This window comes from Acipenser ruthenus, chromosome 11 (genome assembly GCF_902713425.1).
Source record: "Acipenser ruthenus chromosome 11, fAciRut3.2 maternal haplotype, whole genome shotgun sequence".
In the NCBI taxonomy this organism is placed as follows: domain Eukaryota; kingdom Metazoa; phylum Chordata; class Actinopteri; order Acipenseriformes; family Acipenseridae; genus Acipenser; species Acipenser ruthenus.
The window spans coordinates 42,862,907-42,886,615 of NC_081199.1; the positions used below are offsets into that span (position 1 = coordinate 42,862,907).

General features: G+C 40.5%; 2 protein-coding genes across 6 annotated transcripts; one reads left to right on the top strand and one right to left on the bottom strand.

The window, feature by feature from the left end:
• Window positions 1–240: 240 nt before the first annotated feature.
• Window positions 241–9,198, top strand: LOC117426425 (uncharacterized). Of its 4 annotated transcripts, none has more exons than XM_059034053.1 (10): window positions 241–454; window positions 2,724–3,065; window positions 3,343–3,603; window positions 4,208–4,543; window positions 5,298–5,573; window positions 5,894–6,010; window positions 6,573–6,656; window positions 7,803–7,904; window positions 8,304–8,350; window positions 8,806–9,198. In XM_059034053.1, the coding sequence occupies exons 1-10, from the start codon at window positions 367–369 to the stop codon at window positions 8,857–8,859; spliced, it is 1,707 nt and encodes a 568-aa protein (XP_058890036.1). In that variant the 5' UTR covers window positions 241–366; the 3' UTR covers window positions 8,860–9,198. The 4 variants fall into 4 exon arrangements, with proteins under 4 accessions (XP_058890036.1, XP_034781068.2, XP_058890037.1 ...); XM_034925177.2 differs by having other exon boundaries at window positions 242–454; window positions 8,803–9,198; XM_059034054.1 differs by lacking the exon at window positions 4,208–4,543 and having other exon boundaries at window positions 245–454; window positions 8,803–9,198.
• A 3,914-nt stretch (window positions 9,199–13,112) lies between these two features.
• LOC117426278 (uncharacterized) lies at window positions 13,113–20,617 on the bottom strand. 2 transcript variants are annotated; one of them, XM_059034056.1, is made up of 8 exons: window positions 20,103–20,608; window positions 18,732–19,073; window positions 17,923–18,183; window positions 16,976–17,311; window positions 16,142–16,417; window positions 15,554–15,676; window positions 15,097–15,169; window positions 13,113–13,278 (listed from the first exon to the last, which is right to left on the bottom strand). In XM_059034056.1, the coding sequence occupies exons 1-8, from the start codon at window positions 20,161–20,163 to the stop codon at window positions 13,263–13,265; spliced, it is 1,488 nt and encodes a 495-aa protein (XP_058890039.1). In that variant the 5' UTR covers window positions 20,164–20,608; the 3' UTR covers window positions 13,113–13,262. The 2 variants fall into 2 exon arrangements, with proteins under 2 accessions (XP_058890039.1, XP_058890040.1); XM_059034057.1 differs by lacking the exon at window positions 16,976–17,311 and having other exon boundaries at window positions 20,103–20,617.
• Window positions 20,618–23,709: the final 3,092 nt, after the last annotated feature.

Sequence of the window (23,709 nt, forward strand, 5' to 3'; positions counted from 1 at the left end):
CACTGCACTGATGAACGCACCAGCCGAAACGTTTGTCTACCTGACTTAGTACTGTAGACTTTTACCTTGGAATTGTGATTGAGCCTTTTTATGTTATGGATGGGCAGGAATCTGTGGACCGTAACAGACTGACTAGCCTGGGAAGAAGGGAGCTGACAGCTACCTCCCCCACATTTACAAACAGGGGAATAAAAAAGGAACCCTGTGGGTTAGAAAATATAACAGGTATTGCACACTTCCTGTTGCGTGTTGTTTGTTTGTGCCAGCTCACTGTTTAATTGTGAAACATTTGGGAAAGTACAGTGCTGTTGGGATTAAAACCCTGTGTGAAATTATTAAGAAAGATAATTCTATGAACCAGTTACAATGTTAAACAGAGGTGGTCATGGAAAGATGCCTCACTCCTGGGGATTAATCTGTCTACTGGCAGCATGCCAGCCCAATACTGCAGAGGGTAAGTCTTTCAATTGCAATGTGTGTGTGTGTGTATGTATATATATATATATTGCTGTTGATTGTGATATACTTCCTCATTTCAATCAGATCATCAAATAAAAGGTTACATTCATACTACATTTAGTCTTACAATCCAGGGGCCTTACAAACGTACATTTGATTTCTAAAACAATCCGCATGTCAAAATATTCTTCAGCAAGGCTAGCGTACGTGCCAGCTTGAGAAGAGTAACACACACACACACACACACACTGTTTTTTTTTTTTTCCAAGTAGTTCTGAATTAGGTAATTGCCTCGAAGCAGGTTCAATTAACTGCTTTAGAACCTGCTTGGAGTAAAAACCTGGACTGGACTGGATCTCGAGTGCCATAATTGAGTACCACTGCTGTACAGCATGCAATGGGTGTGGCTGGAATTGTGTCCATCACAAATTGTTCTAGTGCAAGTACAGTAGTGGGATAATAACCAATCAATCAGAAACTGTAAGGATCTAAGTCAAGCAGACAAACGTTCTGCCTTCTTCAGTGTACTGATATGTCTTCTTGTCTTAGTTTCTTATAGTGTGAAAAGAATCCATTACATTATTAAACATTATCAACAATCAAATTGCTTGAAAACTCAGAGCTTGCTTTTTTCTATATACGTGTATATATATATATATATATATATATATATATATATATATATATATATATTGTAACACGGCAGGGAGGGGGTTAAAATCTTCCCTGCCAAAAACATGTGCAAATGCACATTTTGTTTAAATTAATTGTTTTATTTGTTTAATTATCATTATTTTATTAACTATAAAAGAAGTACGTGCTTCTTGTCGGACTGCTCGGAAGCAGAGCACCTCTCTTCTGCTTCCTTCTACTCAGCAGCCCCGTGCAGACTGACTGCACATCTTAAATACCCCTGCACCTAGTACTAATTGATAATAACTAGCAGGTGCGGGTGCTAATTAAACAAATAAAACAATTAATTTAAACAAAATGTGCATTTGCACATGTTTTTGGCAGGGAAGATTTTAACCCCCTCCCTGCCGGGATGTGGTCAGTAGGCATGCATGAGGTATTCACCCAGCAGAGGTGTCCCAACACTGCCTGCTCTGAGATAATACCCATATACCATGCAAGTCAATTTTATACAAACTCAGTACATTCGTCTATATTAATAGACTGGTTTGGATGCTCCACTTCCCCCTATTACATTGTGTTGAACATACCCCTTCATTTAAGTCATATATTCAGGTTAAAACGATTTGGAACAGGAAAGTATAATGAAACTATGACAAGGTATATTTAAATAAGTCATCATGGCTTATCATTGTGACACAGTGGAAGATAGGGCCTGATAGCCTTTCAATGCCCATTGACATAGAATTGCTGGTTACGGTACAATCTCAAAAGCCAACATTTTCATATACAAAAATTTGTGTTTGGTACAAATAAAAAAAATGCAGTTGTTTTTCTCCATGAAAAAAATACCTGGGCATTACAGGGGTAATCTGTATTGCAATGAGAAGCTGGCAATGAATTAGACTCCAGTGGAGATATCCCCGGAATCTCAGAACACTGGCAATGAATTAGATTCCAGTGGAGATATCCCCGGAATCTCAGAACACTGGCAATGAATTAGACTCCAGTGGAGATATCCCCGGAATCTCAGAACACTGGCAATGAATTAGACTCCAGTGGAGATATCCCCGGAATCTCAGAACACTGGCAATGAATTGGATTCCAGCGGAGATATCCCCGGAATCTCAGAACACTGGCAATGAATTAGACTCAAGTGGAGATATCCCCGGAATCTCAGAACACTGGCAATGAATTAGATTCCAGCGGAGATATCCCCGGAATCTCAGAACACTGGCAATGAATTAGATTCCAGTGGAGATATCCCCGGAATCTCAGAACACTGGCAATGAATTAGACTCCAGTGGAGATATCCCCGGAATCTCAGAACACTGGCAATGAATTAGACTCCAGTGGAGATATCCCCGGAATCTCAGAACACTGGCAATGAATTAGACTCCAGTGGAGATATCCCCGGAATCTCAGAACACTGGCAATGAATTAGATTCCAGGGGAGATATCCCCGGAATCTCAGCTTTCACTGAAACCAAAACATCCATGTAAGAAGATGTATAAAAACAGTATGTGCATTCGTGCTTGCGCGTTTACAAATATACATAAATACACAGTTTTCTATACCCACCAGAAGAGTATAGAGTAATAGATTCTTTTAACAGGCTGTTTTGTTTCAGTGCCTACTCAAGATCTTTCCTTGATTGATGAGGTGACTTCTGTTACTCTCCCTGTGCCGGTGGGAATCAGTGGAACAGAGTTTGTGTGGGAGTGGACTCCACATGATGGCAGGTTTAAGAAGGTCCAGCTCGTAACAGCTAAGCGTTCAAAAAGTTCCCCTGGAGCCCAATATTCATGGACAAAGACTTCAGAACACAATATTTATTACACAAACTTTGACGATGGGAGAAATGGAACCTTGATCATCAAATCTAAATTTGAAAATGCTGGCCATTATACTTTTAAACAAATCCAACCAAACTCTACTGTTCTGGCGATGTTTGAAGTCTTTGCTTTCAAAAGTAGGTATATACTGTGTGTTCACCATTCTACATTTTAATGATATTTATAACTGGTGTCCGATTACTTTTAGAATTGAAATGGTCTGGAGAAGTGTTTGAAAATCCAGAACTTATCCAATGTGTAAAGGGATCCTTACAGAATGGCTGCAAGTACATGTACACAGCGTACATTCAACAACAACACTACAGTCCTGTATATTTCACCATAACATAATTATCCATGCAGCATAGCTACACTACAGTCCTGTATATTTCTCCATTTCCTTTACCACTGCAGGTGTTCCATTTCGGTGGGATTCCGTCCCTCCTGGAGTTGATGTTACTCGGGTCTGCACCATCTCAAGACTCCCTGAATCAAGCAGACTTCAGTGGAAACTCAATGGGAGCCTCAGTGCAGCCACCAAGTGTCACTACAACAACACCGCAGTCATTATCATTCAAAATGTGGATGAACACAGCACAGGGAACTACAGCTGTGATTTACTAAAAAAAGAAACATATCTGTATGGTTTTTACAACAGGCTGACCCTTAAAACATGTAAGTTTGCTTCCTGTCGTGTTCACATTAAGGACAGCTTTTAGAGACGAGCAATCGCTGTGTACAGTGCAGTGCTGTTGAGATGCTGTGACCCACCCTGCAGTACCACAGAGACAGGCAGCTCTGAGGATCACCAGTGTTCACACTGGGTCACTGTACACTTACTCCTCCCCACAGATACAAGCCTCACATCTGCTACCCCCATAAGCAATATGGGCTGTACCTGTGTTGTACGGAGTTCCTACATTTATGACAGTCATTTTGAAATCATGTATTAATTTGTGAAAGTGTTGCAGTTACTTACCTATAGTCTGTAACAGGTGCTTACATGCAATCCTGGCTTAGCTGAACTCCAACAGTATTTCACTGTCTCTAGCACAGACTAACCCCGTATCATTGCAGTAAACCCGTCTCTAATGGGTTATACACATTGACAGTGTGTGCTGACAGTCCTTCAGACTCAGGTGCCTGTTGTCCTGTAGCCTGAAATCATACCACTGTTTCTACTATTCAGTTCTGCCGTGTTAGATACACGACACTCAATATACTCATGATTGTAATCACAGGACACCTTCACAGTGCATTTCATGTATCACTTTTTCAGCTACATTTTACAGCCGGTACACACTGTACCGGGATGGTGCCAATAGGAGTGAAGTCCAACTCATCTGCCGATCCTCAAACAGAAATGAAATGGCTCAATGGACCTGGCACTCAGAGGCTTCTTCCCAATCCATTCACATTGCTTCAGCTAATAGAAATGGACCTGTTGGCATCTCTGATAAAGTTGTCGGGCAGCGCATCAGATCCCCTGTGACAGTTTACGATGGGTACTATTTTCCCCTGCACATCTCACCTGTAGTGTTTCAAGATGCTGGAATATACACCTGTTATACTGACAATTATGTCTCTGTGAGCATAACCCTAATCACCGTTCAGGGTAAGGCTTCATCATGTTTCTCAAAGTTTATACTTCCAAGTGAAGTTTCTGTTTCATTTCTCTGCTTACAAGGTGGAGGCCGTTGTGTCAGTCTTGATCTGATTTAGAAGAGCACCCATCTAGTTTAATACCTTGGACAGAATGCCAGATACTGTTCCAGTACTTGTTGTGGAGCTGCGTGGTTCAGTATGGGAGTTCAACTTGTTATCACACAAAAGAGGAGAACGAACTCATGAGTGGCAAAGCCAGGCCATCCCCACACATGTGGTTATTATCATATACTGAACCAGGCAGTATCTTCTACATATAACATGTGAAACAGAAACACAAAGATTGTATATTGTTCATACAATATGCTGTTTCTTCAGTAGATTAAGGAACCTCTCATCACTGCCTGTGCTGCAACATTATCACTTTGTAAATCAAAGCACTGATCCTCAGTCTAATCTCTGTTATCTCTGTGTATGTGTGTGTCTGTGTGTGTGTGTGTGTGTGTGTGTGTGTTTCTGTGTGTGTGTGTGCATGTGTCTCTGTGTGTCTGTGTGTATGTGTCTGTGTGTTTCTGTGTGTGTGTATCTGTGTGTGTGTGTGTGTGTTTCTTTGTGTGTGTGTGTGTGTCTCTGTGTGTGTCTCTGTGTTTCTGTGTGTGTGTGTGTGTGTGTGTGTGTGTGTATCTCTGTGTGTGTGTCTGTGTGTTTCTGTGTGTGTGTGTGTGTGTGTGTGCATGTGTCTCTGTGTGTGTGTCTGTGTGCAGTCTCAGTAGAGCCTCCCGGAGTCCTGGCTATCGGTGATGAGGCTACCCTCACTTGCACTGTCTCTGGATTCCGTGAACGCATTCGTCTGGTGTGGCTGAGGGATGACGATGGGACTGTGGTGACAGTTAAAGAGGAGACCCTGTCTGCCTCAGCCTCTAACAGGAGCCTGGCCCTGTTCATACCCAGAGTCGGCACGGAGCAGCTGAAGTGGGCGTGTGTCGTGTTCCAGGAGAGCCTGCCCAGTGCCTACTTCCCAATAGAGATCAACGCTAAAGGTTAATATATATATATGTGTGTGTGTGTGTGTGTGTGTTTCTGTGTAATACAGTACATATCTGTCAGAGCCATTGCTATTGTTTCAAAATGACAGTGGTGACTGATAGCAATCTTGTTCAAGGCTATACTGCAGCATTCATTTGCATTGAAGCTATTCCAGCACACTACATTAAATGACACCATTCTTGGTTCATTCATCAAAGCAGTGCAAGAATAATTCAGGAGAGAACTATCAATAGGACCCTGTCTTTTCATATTCAAACTAATTGAATGAGGATTGCACGGCACTAAAGTAACGTGCGTTTTTTTTTTTTTACAGAAGAGTTCACTGACCCCGGTTTTGTCATAGGTGTCAGTATTGGTTGTGTGGCTGTCTTGTTTGTGCTTTGCTTCATTGCAGCGTTGGTGTTTTACTGCAACAGGAAAAGAGCTGCAGGTCAGTGGCAGATTGCAATGGTCACGTTGTTATCTGGGAATGCAAACTATGTCTATTCTTTAAAGAGCAGTATAGCTCAAGTGTGATGCAGACTTGAAATGCCTATTTATCTACTGTATGACATCTACTGTATGTCTTTTAATAGAATGTTTCCTCTGTTTCATATTCTGTTTTGGAATTTAAAGCTATACTCCTTTTGTAAATTCTTAGTTTTCAATTAAACATTTTTTTATTCTGTTGAAATTAGTTTTCAAAGGTTTCATTAAAATGTCTTATCTGAAAAATGTTATGTTAAAAAATACATTCAAGTAAAAGAATGCGTGACACAAATTAAGAAATCTGTTTCATATTTTTGTATCGTACATCAATTGGTACAGTTGATTGTATTACTAGTGCTGCATGTACATTGTAACCAGGCAACCTGTTTATGTAGAAACTTACAAACATACTTCCTGTTAAAACCGTGAAGAGAAACATGTACTCCCCTGGATGCAGGCTGCTAGTGGAGCTGAGAAAGTGTACACAATGGGAGAGCTTGTGTGTGTGCTTCATTGATTCACAGTTCAAACCCAGGAGCCAGTGAAAGAGAAGCCTGATGACTCTGCTGCTGTCTACTCCAATATCACTGAACTCCAGGCAATGACAGGTAGTGCCAGTCTACTCCAATATCACTGAACTCCAGGCAATGACAGGCAGTGCCAGTCTACTCCAATATCACTGAACTCCAGGCAATGACAGGTAGTGCCAGTCTACTCCAATATCACTGAACTCCAGGCAATGACAGGCAGTGCCAGTCTACTCCAATATCACTGAACTCCAGGCAATGACAGGCAGTGCCAGTCTACTCCAATATCACTGAACTCCAGGCAATGACGGGCAGTGCCAGTCTACTCCAATATCACTGAACTCCAGGCAATGACGGGCAGTGCCAGTCTACTCCAATATCACTGAACTCCAGGCAATGACGGGCAGTGCCAGTCTACTCCAATATCACTGAACTCCAGGCAATGACAGGCAGTGCCAGTCTACTCCAATATCACTGAACTCCAGGCAATGACAGGTAGTGCCAGTCTACTCCAATATCACTGAACTCCAGGCAATGACAGGCAGTGCCAGTCTACTCCAATATCACTGAACTCCAGGCAATGACAGGCAGTGCCAGTCTACTCCAATATCACTGAACTCCAGGCAATGACAGGTAGTGCCAGTCTACTCCAATATCACTGAACTCCAGGCAATGACAGGCAGTGCCAGTCTACTCCAATATCACTGAACTCCAGGCAATGACAGGTAGTGCCAGTCTACTCCAATATCACTGAACTCCAGGCAATGACAGGCAGTGCCAGTCTACTCCAATATCACTGAACTCCAGGCAATGACAGGTAGTGCCAGTCTACTCCAATATCACTGAACTCCAGGCAATGACAGGCAGTGCCAGTCTACTCCAATATCACTGAACTCCAGGCAATGACAGGTAGTGCCAGTCTACTCCAACACCGGGAAAATGTTAGCAAAATATTCTTATTAGAACGACGTGTATGTGACAAAGAGACTAGTGTCATTATCATTCCCTGTAAAAGTATGTGTATTAAATGGATCGCATGATAATTTATTTAATGTACATACAGTACCGCTACAGTACCTGTCAGTATTATTCTCATGATAATTTGTTTAATGTACATACAGTACCTGTCGATATGATGGTCGGACTGAGCAGAGCTGCTGTTTTTTGACACTGTTGATATGTTCATAGATGACAATAGAGGCTGGGCTTGTGTGTCTTTCTTGAAAGGTAACACAGAGGTCAAGGAAACACAGAGACCAGACCCCCGAGAAGACGAGGACAAATCTGAACTTCATTACGTGACGTTTACATTTGAAGAAGGAATGGCAGGTGAGTTGTTTTCTTTCTCTTCTGTAAACTCCCAAGCTGATGGTCTCGCTGTTGAAGAGACAGTCCCTCCAGCCAATCCACACTGCTGTTTCACATCTCACTGTGAAGAGACAGTCCCTCCAGCCAATCCACACTACTGCCAGGCTCACACACATATAGTCAGGCCTTAAACACAACCTGGCAATTGCATAGCAAACATCCACCAAAAATGCACAATGGTATATGGCACTGTGGTATATTATACTATATTTTGAAAGTGTTTACTGCTAGTTTTTGAAAAGAGATCATTCTTAGTTGTTAACAAAAGACCATTTAAATACCTTGTCCTATGTTTCCTATCAGGAAATCATCACTCACTGTTATGCTTCGTATCTAATGAGAACCCTTTTGTTTGTACAGATTTGAACAGCGGTGAGATGGACTGCAGTTTCCCTGCAGCAAGCAATGTAAGTACTGTACTCCCTTAGCAAGGGATCAACGCAGTGGTGCTAACATAGCCAGAGATCTCGTGTGTCAATCATCTATCTATGATCTAACAGAAAATGCAATACATGAATGACTGCACGGGGACTGGCTTTTCAGTGTTTGGTTTATTAATATCTTAAAGGAAACACCTATAGATAGAGATGATTCCATGGTATGACTTAAAAAATAGTTTCAGTGCCGTGCCGTACAGTGTGTTTGATTAAATGAAATGAAACAGACCATGGGCTGCTAAGGCACCCTTGACTTTAAACCCATATGAGACACTGGTCTACACCTGGATTGTTTGCAGCTGTGTTACACTGTGGCACTTTTCACAGTATTGCATCTTTAAACCAATACTTCAACTTTACATGAAGCTTTACTGTCCTTAACCCTGCTTTACTGTCCTTGACCCTGCTTACTGACTCCCTAGCAGGTAGCAGCAAGCAATGAAGTCGTCTACTCAAGCATCAAGACAGCAAGGCATTGACAGGCAGGCCAGTCAAGGCCAGTTTCTCGGGACAGAGTCTGAGAAGGGCTGTGAAACACTGGGGTTTTCTCCAAGATGAGGCTTATTCTGCATGTACCTTCTATGTCATTTTTTTTTTTAAAAAAGGCATTCTTTTTATTTTTGATGATGTTTTGTTTGTGCTATCTTGGCTGCAGAGTGATTTTGAGTGATCACTGAAAGGTGCATTGTAGGTATTGCACTGCAGAGATGCTATGCTCTAGAAGTGCTTGTGTGTAGGGTGCATACTACTGTAACAGGTCTCTGTGCCGCACAGCAGGGTTTCTTTAAAAACAATAAACATAATCTGCAACAACGTTATTTATTTATTTTTATTCTTCAAATTCCTGTATACACATTTAGCACAATGTACTTGTGATATAGTAATGTGAATTACACCTGAGTTATGGGTTCATTTTTTCTTCTTCTAGAACAATAGATAGACAGACAGACAGACAGACAGACAGACAGACAGACAGACAGACAGACAGACAGACCGATCGATCGATAGATAGATAGATAGATAGATAGATAGATAGATAGATAGATAGATAGATATCTGGGTTTTACAATTTGTATTTTATAAGTAAGATATTTTAGTAGAAGTATAAGCACTATAAGACACTCATCACTTCTGCTTTTTTAGGCCACCAAAAACAGGTTGCAAAATATGGGGTTGTTTTTTGCTGCTAATTCCCGTGAATTTCAGTAGCTGCAGTTTCTAAACATGAGAACAGGGCTTCCGGAACAGTTAACACATTGCTAAATCTCAAGCTGGCGTCTAAGAATACATTCCTCAGCATTAGGCATTAATCACATGATTTTCAAAAGGAGCAACATATGAGCTAAGTTGTTTTTAAAATCTGAGACCACAGAGTGGAATATTAAAAAGGGACATGTTCAAATGTTTTAAAGTAACCATCTTCCAAACCCAGTTAAGCTGTTGATAAAGACAACAAGACAACTAAATGATGTATTTATTTCACACGGATAATGAAAAGAATCAGGCCTCGGGTGATTAAAGATTGCAGTTCACCAGGCTGACCAGCAGAGGGCATGGGGAAACCAATAATGCAAATCACCCCCTTCACTGTATCTGTCGAGTATGAATCCCGGGAGGGGCAATAGGGAGAAAAAAAAAGTGTAAGTCGTACGCACAATATATATTTTTTCTTCCTCTCCCTAGCCCCTCCCGGGCTCCGTAGACGTGTCATACCTCTTTGTTATAATGTGTTTGTGGAAAGGGGTCGTTGCAGGAATAGCAGAGGCAGGAGACAGGAGATTTACAAAACAAAAGGTTTAAACAAACAAATAAAAAATAAGCAGCCCAGCTACACACTCCTGTTAGCAGGGAACTCAGGCACCATGAAGGGATTTTAGTTTGATCTGCTCTGAAACTAATACAAATATTTACAATAATAATGACACATACACACACACTATATATATAAATATATATATATATATATAAATATATATATATATATATATATATATATATATATATATATATATATATATATATATATATATATATATAGACACACACACACACACACACATTTGCATTCCTATATTTGTGGGGACTTCTCATTGACTCTCACTATATTTGTAGTTACTATTTCTAACTCCAGTCAGACAAAACTCCACACAGGGTGAAAGTCGACAGCAAACTAAATATTTTGGTACTTTTTTTTTTTTAAAGGCATATTTACTACTTAAAAAGGTGTTTTACAAAGTGGGGATGTCCCCAAAACGTCGTTTTTTTCCAGGAGTTACTACCTTTGTGGGGACATTTTCTCGCATTTTGTCCGCACATGAATAGTAATACCTGCCCCCCCCCCCCAGCCCCCACGCGCACGTGCTGGGTCCTTGCCCTGTCAGTGTTGCTCTAATCATTCTGTGATGCAAAACTGCAGTAAATAGGAGGCATAGTGCTGTTTCTTATCTGTGATACAAGACTAGTGTAAGTAAGAATATGCAATAGTGCGATTTTACTGATGTGTCTAATGCTTTAAGAATAAACTGTGGAAAGGCAACACCAGGGAAGCCGCATAGTGGTTACCGTGTTAAAATGAACACGAGTCAGCACACTGCAGCTTTAAAGCAGGCTCAAAGTCAGGAAGCTGTGGTATTCTAATTTGATATAAGCGTCTGCTTCTTTGGAGTCGGACGTTCCTTTAAGAATCTGAATGTGGTTAAGAACTGTTATCTCCCCTGCAAAAAAAAAAAAAAAAAAAAAAAGTACGGCATTGTGTTCAGAATAATCAGGCTAAAAAATGTCCATCAGCAAGCCACAAATGGAAGATGTGTCAGATGCAGTCAGGAAATTGATCCATACACTGCTGTTGTGTCCCTTCGTTTGAAACAATCTAATTCAATTTCCTTTGATTTATGGTCCACCAAAACGTCTCTGTCGTAGATCATCCCGTCCCCACGTCCACAAGCTCTTGTACAGAAACCTCTGAAATGTCAGGGTTTTAAACCAATTAGCGTCGGAGTGAAGGAAAGCATTTATCCTAGCCAAAGTGCCTCTCGCTTCGGAAATCACATCGCATACAAAGCCATCAAAAATGCGAGCGAAAAACAAAAAAATTTAAAGAGCAAAACAGAGCAACAAACATCAGATTGTAAGGGTGCATCTTACATGACTATAAAGGGTTTTTAAGGCTGTACCCAGGGGACAAACATCCACTTACGAATGACAGTGCTACCTTGGAATGAACAGCTAAGGAAAACGGTGAGATACTGTGCAGAACAATTGGCATTACAGAGAAGCACACTCAGGTGGAGATATCCAGAGGATGAACAGCAAGAGGAATGGAATGTGTAGACCAAATGAATGCTCCTTATCATAGTGCTGTTTAGAGTCCTTCAATTAGTGACGGGACTTTACGTGGAAAAATAATGTGATATCTTGTAACAATTGTAAGTCGCCCTGGATAAGGGCGTCTGCTAAGAAATAATAATAATAATAATAATAATAATAATAATAATAATAATAATAATAATAATATATACCAAAATATATATTGCAAATATTTTTGTGTCCTGTTCTCATGCATACTCAATAAAGGAGTTCATTTTTTAATTATATAACTTAATTTTGCTTTCTTCAGCTTGACAAAAATAATTCTGGAATGAAAGGGTTAATTTGTATCTGTATTTATTTTGTAAGTGTATTACTACACTTGTAATTACACCTGTAGTTACCATGAAGTTCATTATTACAGCATAGTTACAATGTAACAAATACTACCCCCTTAAGGTGTAACATGTAGACATAGGTGTGGAGGGGATCTCTACTGTATGATCTCAACAGCGGCACATTCACATACTGACTACCTTTAAACATTTCCAGAGCCCCCTGCAGTGTTTACAAGAAGCTCATGACTTTACCTTTGCTCTGTCCCATGTTGTCCATATCACAGCCATTTTCCCCCCAATGCATTCCTGATTTTACTCGGGAACGTTGACCAGGAGAAGGAGCATTTCTTTTCTAAACATCACAGTATATCCAATTCATGCTCCCTCCTGCAACAATGCTGGTGCTCTGATTGACATGAGTGGCGTATTGTGGGAAAAGAAAGCCAGCACTGTAGCAGGAAGGAGCGTGATCTGGATACACCGCGAGCCTCAGAGAAGATTGTATTTTTCTTGGAGAATGCTGTCGTGTCAATGTTGAGAGATGTATTGTCCATTTGATTTATGACCCATGGTGTGTGAGGAGAGATTTCCAAAGAGTTAATAAATATAAAAGGTAGCGTAACGCCTTTCTTGTGAACTGCACAGGCTGTTCTATGCACCTCGAATTCCATATTGATCCCACTGATGTTCCCCCTCCTCCTTCAGTAAAACCAAATATCATGGTAAGAGGTCTGTGATGCAGCAACTTTTACAGACCACATGATCTTGTAACTCACTTATCTCGACTGGGGCCAGTGTGGTAATCCCCTACTCTAAATCAGTAAATCAGTACTAGCTCATTCAGTTGTTTCTTTTTTGTTTTTGAATTGCAATTCGTGTTTTCTCATTTCATATAAAAAAAATGTGAACAACAAATTGGAGTAGAAAGTGTGTAGAACCTGCTCTGATCTCTCTTAGTTCAGCCGTTCGAGGTGGTGGACAAAGCCTCTCATATGCAATCTCACTGTACTTCCTCTTACATATTGCAATATATCCTGTAGTGTGATTCTGATAACACTGAGTTGACTCATAAAGATGACTCGGCTCTGTTCTGCAAAAAGCAAATGTTTATTCCAATGCAATGTTACATTTCAGCAAAGAAAAATGTATTTTGTGAATAATGCATGCTTCTTGATTAGGTCTTGCAATAGCAGACAGGTATGAGATGGGAAAAGCCATGCAGCTGCTTGAAGTTCCACTCATCCACTGCCTGATCTATAGCAGGTATTGAAGAACAATAATTAGAGATTCAATAAACACATATCAACCATGGACAAGGAAGAATAGAAACAGGGTGGATGTTAGACAGGTTTCAATGTTAGAAACACAGTACAGAGCTTTGATCTCTGGAGACTGCTAAATTAAACTCTTTCCCATTGTAATCTGCATTTGAGAGATGGATCTGCACAGACAATGTCAAACAGTGTCACAGTTTAACATCGTAACTCAATTCTGACCTGAACACCATGAACCACTCACTGGGTCATTTTGTATTGTTTTGTGTCCACACAGTGGGGGCTTGAGCTGAGGTCACAAAACTCATTCACTTGTGCCATGGGTCAGAGGCTACGGAAAGTTGCATCCCATGCCATGCTTTTGAGTTTATGTTAACGTCATTAATGAAGCAAGCAATCAGGCTGCATTACCGGCTTTACTGCTGTGCTCTATTAATGAAGCAAGCAATCAGACTGCATTACCGGCTTTACTGCTGTGCTCTATTAATGAAGCAAGCAATCAGACTGCATTACCGGCTTTACTGCTGTGCTCTATTAATGAAGCAAGCAATCAGACTGCATTACCGGCTTTACTGCTGTGCTCTATTAATGAAGCAAGCAATCAGGCTGCATTACCGGCTTTACTGCTGTGCTCTATTAATGAAGCAAGCAATCAGACTGCATTACCAGCTTTACTGCTGTGCTCTATTAATGAAGCAAGCAATCAGACTGCATTACCGGCTTTACTGCTGTGCTCTATTAATGAAGCAAGCAATCAGACTGCATTACCGGCTTTACTGCTGTGCTCTATTAATGAAGCAAGCAATCAGACTGCATTACCGGCTTTACTGCTGTGCTCTATTAATGAAGCAAGCAATCAGGCTGCATTACCGACTTTACTGCTGTGCTCTATTAATGAAGCAAGCAATCAGACTGCATTACCGGCTTTACTGCTGTGCTCTATTAATGAAGCAAGCAATCAGGCTGCATTACCGGCTTTACTGCTGTGCTCTATTAATGAAGCAAGCAATCAGACTGCATTACCGGCTTTACTGCTGTGCTCCCCTTGCACTCCTCTATTAATGAAGCAAGCAATCAGACTGCATTACCGGCTTTACTGCTGTGCTCCCCCTTGCACTCCTCTATTAATGAAGCAAGCAATCAGACTGCATTACCGGCTTTGCTGCTGTGCTCCCCTTGCACTCCTCTATTAATGAAGCAAGCAATCAGTCTGCATTACTGGCTTTACTGCTGTGCTCCCCCTTACACTCCTCTATTAATGAAGCAAGCAATCAGACTGCATTACTGGCTTTACCTGCTGTGCTCCCCTTGCACTCCTCTATTAATGAAGCAAGCAATCAGACTGCATTACCGGCTTTACTGCTGTGCTCTATTAATGAAGCAAGCAATCAGACTGCATTACTGGCTTTACCTGCTGTGCTCCCCTTGCACTCCTCTATTAATGAAGCAAGCAATCAGACTGCATTACCGGCTTTACTGCTGTGCTCTATTAATGAAGCAAGCAATCAGACTGCATTACCGGCTTTACTGCTGTGCTCTATTAATGAAGCAAGCAATCAGACTGCATTACCGGCTTTACTGCTGTGCTCTATTAATGAAGCAAGCAATCAGACTGCATTACCGGCTTTACTGCTGTGCTCTATTAATGAAGCAAGCAATCAGACTGCATTACCGGCTTTACTGCTGTGCTCTATTAATGAAGCAAGCAATCAGTCTGCATTACTGGCTTTACCTGCTGTGCTCCCCTTGCACTCCTCTATTAATGAAGCAAGCAATCAGTCTGCATTACTGGCTTTACCTGCTGTGCTCCCCCTTGCACTCCTCTTCGGGTGCACTTGTAACACCTGTATCAACACATGGGTTTATTTGCACTGGATAATCGAAAGGAAATACATATTATATGTTACAAATCACATATAATAGGAACATAGTTCTATTTATCAGATATCGTGGAGTTGCCATCAACTGCACAGGGCAACATGGTTCTAGCTAGTTTCCTAGTTTCCAGTTCCTAATCCCAATCCCAGTGCTTCAGAATCAACATGCTGAAGTGTCTCTTACCCCTTTTCCTAAGTCTATCTGCACTTAATTTCCAACTGTGTTCTTGGTGCTGGTTTCTAGCTGCTCTCAAAGTGTTAGTCTAGGTTAACTGTGTCAACTCATTTTATGATTTTAAAAACTTCGATCAATTATATATATATAATTATCATTATTATCATATATTATTATCATAAAAGAATCAGCAGAACACATACCAGGTCCTGGTAAATATTTCATTAGCAGGCAGATCACCAGGTCTATAATGAAGATCTTCAGACACACGAGGCAGACACAAGAAACTATGACTAATACAGGATCCCCAAAAGCCGTTTGCATCTCTGAAACAAAACCACAGTTAGAGAGCAGTCTGCGGTCCATGTGTGGACCAGCACGTTCTGGATTGATTTGTTTTTATAAACCTTCATTCTTTTTGACCCAGTGTGCATTTAAAGAATATTACACTGCTCCTAAACGCATTCATAGGCATCCATTTGTACGAAGCTTTTGCTCCAGTTTGCAGTACTGAAGATGGTTTTGTTGCATTTATAAAGTTATGTTGCTCCTAATCATTTTACTGGACGTTAAAAAGATTGTTAAACTCTGCAGTTCATCAACAATAAGCATAGGAAGAACCTGAAGAGAACCACCCGCCCAGCACACTAATGAGGGTTTAAACCACCAGGCAGACTCAAAAGCACTGACTTGTAACAGGAAGATGCAGCCTTTAACATTAAAGCATGCATGCCAAGGATTTAAATGGCATAACAAATGAATCAGTCATGCTGTATGTTTAACACATTAACCTTCAGCGTTGATCTCTATTGGGAAGTAGGCACTGGGCAGGCTCTCCTGGAACACGACACACGCCCACTTCAGCTGCTCCGTGCCGATTCTGGATATGAACAGGGCCAGGCTCCTGTTAGAGGCTGAGGCAGACAGGGTCTCCTCTTTAACTGTCACCACAGTCCCATCGTCATCCCTCAGCCACACCAGACGAATGCGTTCATGGACTCCAGAGACAGTGCAAGTGAGGGTAGCCTCATCACCGATAGCCAGGACTCCGGGAGGCTCTACTGAGACTGCACACAGACACACACACACAGAAACACACACACACACACAGACACACACACACAGAAACACACACACACACACACACACACAGATACACACAAACAGGGATAACAGAGATTAGACTGAGGATCAGTGCTTTGATTTACAAAATGATAATGTTGCAGCACAGGCAGTGATGAGAGGTTCCTTAATCTACTGAAGAAACAGCATATTGTATGAACAATATACAATCTTTGTGTTTCTGTTTCACATGTTATATGTAGAAGATACTGCCTGGTTCAGTATGTGATAATAACCACATGTGTGGGGATGGCCTGGCTTTGCCACTCATGAGTTCGTTCTCCCCTTTTGTGTGATAACAAGTTTAACTCCCATACTGAACCACGCAGCTCCACAACAAGTACTGGAACAGTATCTGGCATTCTGTCCAAGGTATTAAACTAGATGGGTGCTCTTCTAAATCAGATCAAGACTGACACAACGGCCTCCACCTTGTAAGCAGAGAAATGAAACAGAAACTTCACTTGGAAGTATAAACTTTGAGAAACATGATGAAGCCTTACCCTGAACGGTGATTAGGGTTATGCTCACAGAGACATAATTGTCAGTATAACAGGTGTATATTCCAGCATCTTGAAACACTACAGGTGAGATGTGCAGGGGAAAATAGTGCCCATCGTAAACTGTCACAGGGGATCTGATGCGCTGCCCAACAACTTTATCAGAGATGCCAACAGGTCCATTTCTAATAGCTGAAGCAATGCTAATGGATTGGGAAGAAGACTCTGAGTACCAGGTCCAGTGAACCATGTCACGTCTGCGTGTGGATCGGCAGATGAGTTGGACTTCACTCCTATTGGCACCATCCCGGTACAGTGTGTACCGGCTGTCAATTGTAGCTGAAAAAGTGATACATGAAATACACTGTGAAGGTGTCCTGTGATTACAATCATGAGTATATTGAGTGTCGTGTATCTAACACGGCAGAACTGAATAGTAGAAACAGTGGTATGATTTCAGGCTACAGGACAACAGGCACCTGAGTCTGAAGGACTGTCAGCACACACTGTCAATGTGTATAACCCATTAGAGACGGGTTTACTGCAATGATACTGGGTTAGTCTGTGCTAGAGACAGTGAAATACTGTAGGAGTTCAGCTAAGCCAGGATTGCATGTAAGCACCTGTTACAGACTATAGGTAAGTAACTGCAACACTTTCACAAATTAATACATGATTTCAAAATGACTGTCATAAATGTAGGAACTCCATACAACACAGGTACAGCCCATATTGCTTATGGGGGTCGCAGATGTGAGGCTTGTATCTGTGGGGAGGAGTAAGTGTACAGTGACCCAGTGTGAACACTGGTGATCCTCAGAGCTGCCAGTCTCTGTGGTACTGCTGGGTGGGTCACAGTATCTCAACAGCACTGCACTGTACACAGCGATTGCTCGTCTCTAAAAGCTGTCCTTTCATTTCAATGTGAACACGACAGGAAGCAAACTTACATGTTTTAAGGGTCAGCCTGTTGTAAAAGCCACGCAGATATGTTTCTTTTTTTAGTAAATCACAGCTGTAGTTCCCTGTGCTGTGTTCATCCACATTTTGAATGATAATGACTGCGGTGTTGTTGTAGTGACACTTGGTGGCTGCACTGAGGCTCCTGTTGAGTTTCCACTGAAGTCTGCTTGATTCAGGGAGTCTTGAGATGGTGCAGACCCGAGTAACATCAACTCCAGGAGGGACGGAATCCCACCGAAATGGAACACCTGCAGTAGTAAAGGAAATGGAGAAATATACAGGACTGTAGTGTAGCTATGCTGCATGGATAATTATGTTATGGTGAAATATACAGGACTGTAGTGTAGCTCTGCTGCATGGATAATTATGTTATTGTGAAATATACAGGACTGTAGTGTAGCTATGCTGCATGGATAATTATGTTATGGTGAAATATACAGGACTGTAGTGTAGCTCTGCTGCATGGATAATTATGTTATGGTGAAATATACAGGACTGTAGTGTAGCTATGCTGCATGGATAATTATGTTATGGTGAAATATACAGGACTGTAGTGTAGCTATGCTGCATGGATAATTATGTTATGGTGAAATATACAGGACTGTAGTGTAGTTATGTTGTTGAATGTACGCTGTGTACATGTACTTGCAGCCATTCTGTAAGGATCCCCTTTACACATTGGATAAGTTCTGGATTTTCAAACACTTCTCTAGACCATTTCAATTCTAAAAGTAATCGGACACCAGTTATAAATGTCATTAAAATGTAGAATGGTGAACACACAGTATATACCTACTTTTGAAAGCAAAGACTTCAAACATCGCCAGAACATTAGAGTTTGGTTGGATTTGTTTAAAAGTATAATGGCCAGCATTTTCAAATTTAGATTTGATGATCAAGATTCCATTTCCCCCATCGTCAAAGTTTGTGTAATAAATATTGTGTTCTGAAGTCTTTGTCCATGAATATTGGGCTCCAGGGGAACTTTTTGAACGCTTAGCTGTTACGAGCTGGACCTTCTTAAACCTGCCATCATGTGGAGTCCACTCCCACACAAACTCCGTTCCACTGATTCCCACCGGCACAGGGAGAGTAACAGAAGTCAACTCATCAATCAAGGAAAGATCTTGAGTAGGCACTGAAACAAAACAGCCTGTTAAAAGAATCTATTCTTGTGTGTATGTTGTCTGCACAAGCTTGAACGCACATACTGTTTTTATACAAAGGCAAAAAAAAAATGTAAAATAATGCTGTTACACTTTCTTCTTCTGATGGGTATGGACAACTTATTTTATACAGCAATACGCGGGTTAGGCGTTTTTCAGAAGTACGATTAGAAGCCTTGAAGTTGGGTTGAGGAATGAGATGAAGGCGAGGGTGTCATTCATTGCAGTGTATTGCATGACGTGTACCCAAGGCGTTCCTGTCTCTGAATATGGATGAATTTGTGCATGAGAGTTGCTGACCCGCTCTGGAGGAGTGACAACTCATACATTGTACTTCACCACATCCTGGCGAGTGCAGCTCTGACTTGAAAAAATAAAAAAGAGGAAGCAAAAAAAATCCACAAATCTTTCAAACATAAAAAACAAACTCAGTGTTTTAAATGTTATCTCTTCAATGCTGCAAAGATTGCTTCCCCCTTAATCCCAACAGGACCACGTGTGATGCACCAAACAGCGCCCACTGTGCTGGGCATTCCTAACCTGCATGGCACATACTCTCTCTGACACGCAGGCTGTTACAGAAATCGAATGGCTCCTTTATAGTAGGACATGGCCAAATGCCATTTGAATTGAACCTTTATTTGATCCTTATGTGACTGCAACAGTGAAGTATATACAAATCAACTGCTAAGAGGAATCCTAAGTATTGGAAAGACTTCCCATCTGCAGTATATGGCTGGTATGTTGCCTTTAGATCTATTAACCCCCAACAGAGGGAAACTTCATTATTTTACATGCTGTTAACGACACATTTCAATTCAACATGAAACTACATTTGTTATCATACATTCATGTAATAGATGAATCTTGCAAGATCTTGAAAACCAATAATGCAAATGCTATTTATTTATGTCTCTCTCTAGCTTTAAGCTCTTTAAATATCAAACACGATGAAGCTGATACTGTTATATACAAGTTTCAAGTGTGTGACATAGTCTTACCATATGCCGAGGCCGGAAAATACAATTCCAGAAGAAAAACGATAATCCAGGCAGGAGACATTCCTGTTGCAGGGACTGTTCAAGAATCATACAACACCAACTGAACTCAGATTCAAGGAGTCATGATCAGGAAACAGGAAACCCACGTAATAAAGTCCTGCTCCCTTTTTGAACGTCTTCTTAGTTTTTATGTGACGTTCCCCAGGCAACAATAATGGATTGTAGTAAGAACAAAGTTTAAAAATACTGTAGGTGACATTCAATGTTTCTGTTCATTATAGATATCAAAATTCAACAAAGAAAACTAATATGGATGTGTGATTGTGGCAGGATAGCAGCAGAGGGAAGACTCAGGGACAGAAAATGCAGTGAAACCAAAATATTTTAACAGACAAAACACAAATAAAAAGGCACAAGAGCCAAACAAAAGGTATAACCACTAAACAAAAGGTTTCTAACACAACACCGGAACAAAATAAATCATTCTACAGACACCACTTACGCTGAGCCGCTTCAAAACAAAACACTCCAAACCACCCCCTGCACAAAGCCTTTCACCTGCCCTTTATACTCTGTGGCTGGAGCCCAATTAACTAATAATTACCAATTAAGCACTTAAGGCTCCACCCACATTCTCACATGTATTTTCGCAGGGAGGAATTTAACCCCCTCCCTGCTGATCCAAACCAAAACAAGAATCAAAATAAACATAATGAAAATAGTAAAAATAACAATAACAAACAACACAAATTATAGGGGCGAGCTAGCACCCCATCACAGTGATGTATCTATGTCATTTGAAATAATGCAGTTTAAACTTGAGTGGTGTAAGGTGTAAATTAACCAAGTCTGAAACACATTTTCTCATCTCTTATTTGGCTTTCCTTCCTCTTTGACTCTGATGAATTATATTACATATATCACGCCACAACATAATAGTTTAGTTTCTGTGCAGCGGCAATTATGACCCCTACTGTACCTGAGCACCGCACTCACTTTATGACCTGCTGAAGCCCTAATACCTGCTACACAGGAAGTGAATACAGCCTTGAAAACGGAAACATCTACAGAATATGATATAGGACTTGCAAGAAAGTTGCTTATAAGAGGCCAAAAAAAATGTTATAAATAAAAGGCTGGTTATACTCTTTTGAATTAAGTTACAAATTCATCTATCACATGTAGGGTTGGCTACAGTGGGGAAATTGGTATTTTCTGCAGGTTGTCTTGCGTTACTGACCCTGTAAGCATGATTGTACAGAAAACACAAACCCAATCATCTCCAGCAGGGCTGGCCAGTAAATCATGCGGGATCTGAAAGAGTTTCTATAGACTCGTTCTAATGAGGACGTTTGGTTGTTAGAAGCTTATTGATCCCAGAATCTCATCAAGCAGCTTCTTGAAGGATCCCAGGGTGTCAGCTTCAACAACATTACTGGGGAGTTGGTTCCAGACCATCACAATTCTCTGTGTACAAAAGTGCCTCCTATTTTCTGTTCTGAATGCCCCTTTATCTAATCTCCATTTGTGACCCCTAGTCCTTGTTTCTTTTTTCAGGTCAAAAAAGTCCCCTGGGTCAACATTGTCAATACCTTTTAGAATTTTGAATGCTTGAATCAGATCACCGCATAGTTTTCTTTGTTCAAGACTGAATAGATTCAGTTCTTTTAGCCTGTCTGCATACAACATGCCTTTTAAGACCGGGATTCTGGTCGCTCTTCTTTGCACTCTTTCTAGAGCAACAATATCCTTTTTGTAACGAGGTGACCAGAACTGAACACAATATTCTAGATGAGGTCTTACTAATGCATTGTAACATTTTAACATTATTTCCCTTTATTTAAATTCAACACTTTTCACTATATACTGTATCCAAGCATCTTGCTGGCCTTTTTTTATAGCTTCCCCACATTGTCTAGATGAAGACATTTCTGAGTCAACATAAACTCCTAGGTCTTCATAGATTCCTTCTTCAATTTCAGTACCTCCTCTATGATATTCATAATGCACATTTTTATTGCCTGTGTGCAGTACCTTACACTTTTCTATATTAAATGTCATTTGCCATGTGTCTGCCCAGTTCTGAATGTTGTCTAGATCATTTTGAATGACCTTTGCTGCTGCAACAGTGTTTGCCACTCCTCCTATTTTTGTGTCATCTGCAAATTTAACAAGTTTGCTTACTATACCATAATCTAAATCATTAATGCAGATTAGGAATAGCAGAGGACCTAATACTGATCCCTGTGGTACACCACTGGTTACCTTGCTCCATTTTGAGGCTTCTCCTCTAATCAATACTTTCTGTTTTCTACATGTTAACCACTCCCTAATCCATGTGCATGCATTTCCTTGAATCCTTACTGCGTTCAGCTTGAGGATTAATCTTTTATGCAGGACTTTGTCAAAAGCTTTCTGGAAATCTAAATAAACCATGTCGTATGCTTTGCAATTATCCTTTGTCGATGTTGCATCCTCAAAAAAACCGAGCAGGTTAGTTAAACACGATCTCCCTTTCCTAAAACTTCTTTTATTTCTTTGAGTACTATTGGGAGGATCTCATCTGGCCAAGGGGATTTGTTTATTTTAAGAGCTCCTAGTCTCTTTAATACTTCTGCCTCTGTTATATTTAAGACTGGATAGGAACAGGTCGACATGTGGGGCATGTTATCCATATCCTTTGTAAAAACTTGTGAAAAGTAATCATTTAATATATTTACTATTTTTTTTTCTTCGTCTATGATTTTGCCATTTGTGTCTCTTAGACATTTAACCTCCTCTTTGAATGTTTTTTTGCTGTTATAATATTGGAAAAATATTTTGGAATTGGTTTTAGCCCCCTTAGCAATGTTCATTTCTATCTCTCTCTTGGCCTTTCTAACTTCCTTTATGACTTGCGCTTGCAGTTCCAAGTACTCTTTCTGTGTACTTTGTTTTTGGTCCCTTTTAAACGCTCTTCAAAGTGCCTTTTTTCACTGAATATTTTTTTTAATTAATCTATTAAACCATTTTGGCCATTTGGTTTTAGATTTAGATTTGTCTACTTTTGGGATGTAATTGTTTTGTGCCTCTAGTACTACATTTTTAAAAAAAACAGCCATCCTTTTTCTGTGGATGTTTTCTCTATTTTACTCCAATCTACTTCTGTTAGTCTTTTTTTCATACCTTCATAGTTTGCTTTTCTAAAATTGTAAACCTCAGCTTTAGTCATTACTTTTGGGGTTTTAAAAATCACTTCAAATGAGACCATGTTGTGGTCTGAGTTTGCCAATGGTTCTCTGACCTCTATTTTAGTTATTCTGTCTTAGTTATTTGAAAAGACTAAATCAAGGCATGCCTCCCCTCTAGTCGGTGCCTTGACAAATTGCGTTAGGAAGCAGTCATTTGTCATTTCCACCATTTCAATTTGGTCCATTGTGCTCCCCACCGGGTTTTCCCATTTTATATGGGGGAAGTTGAAATCCCCCATTAGTATGGCTTCTCCTTTGCTACACACATTTCTAATTACATTGTATAACATTATTTTGTTCAGCGTCTGAGTTTGGCGGTGTATAGCATGCTCCTATTATTATGCCCTTTGAGTTTTTGTCCATTATTCTGACCCATA

Bases quoted from the DNA above. Each gene is read 5' to 3' on its own strand.
- LOC117426425 (XM_034925177.2), top strand. From the start codon at position 367: ATGTTAAACAGAGGTGGTCATGGAAAGATGCCTCACTCCTGGGGATTA. The intron at 3,604-4,207 runs GTAAGTTTGCTT...TCACTTTTTCAG, and splicing joins CAGGCTGACCCTTAAAACAT to CTACATTTTACAGCCGGTAC. The intron at 5,574-5,893 runs GTTAATATATAT...TTTTTTTTACAG, and splicing joins AATAGAGATCAACGCTAAAG to AAGAGTTCACTGACCCCGGT.
- LOC117426278 (XM_059034056.1), bottom strand. From the start codon at position 20,163: ATGTCTCCTGCCTGGATTATCGTTTTTCTTCTGGAATTGTATTTTCCG. The intron at 16,418-16,975 runs GTAAGGCTTCAT...GTCTGTGTGCAG, and splicing joins AACCCTAATCACCGTTCAGG to TCTCAGTAGAGCCTCCCGGA. The intron at 15,170-15,553 runs GTATGTGTTCTG...TCGATTATCCAG, and splicing joins GAAATATTTACCAGGACCTG to TGCAAATAAACCCATGTGTT.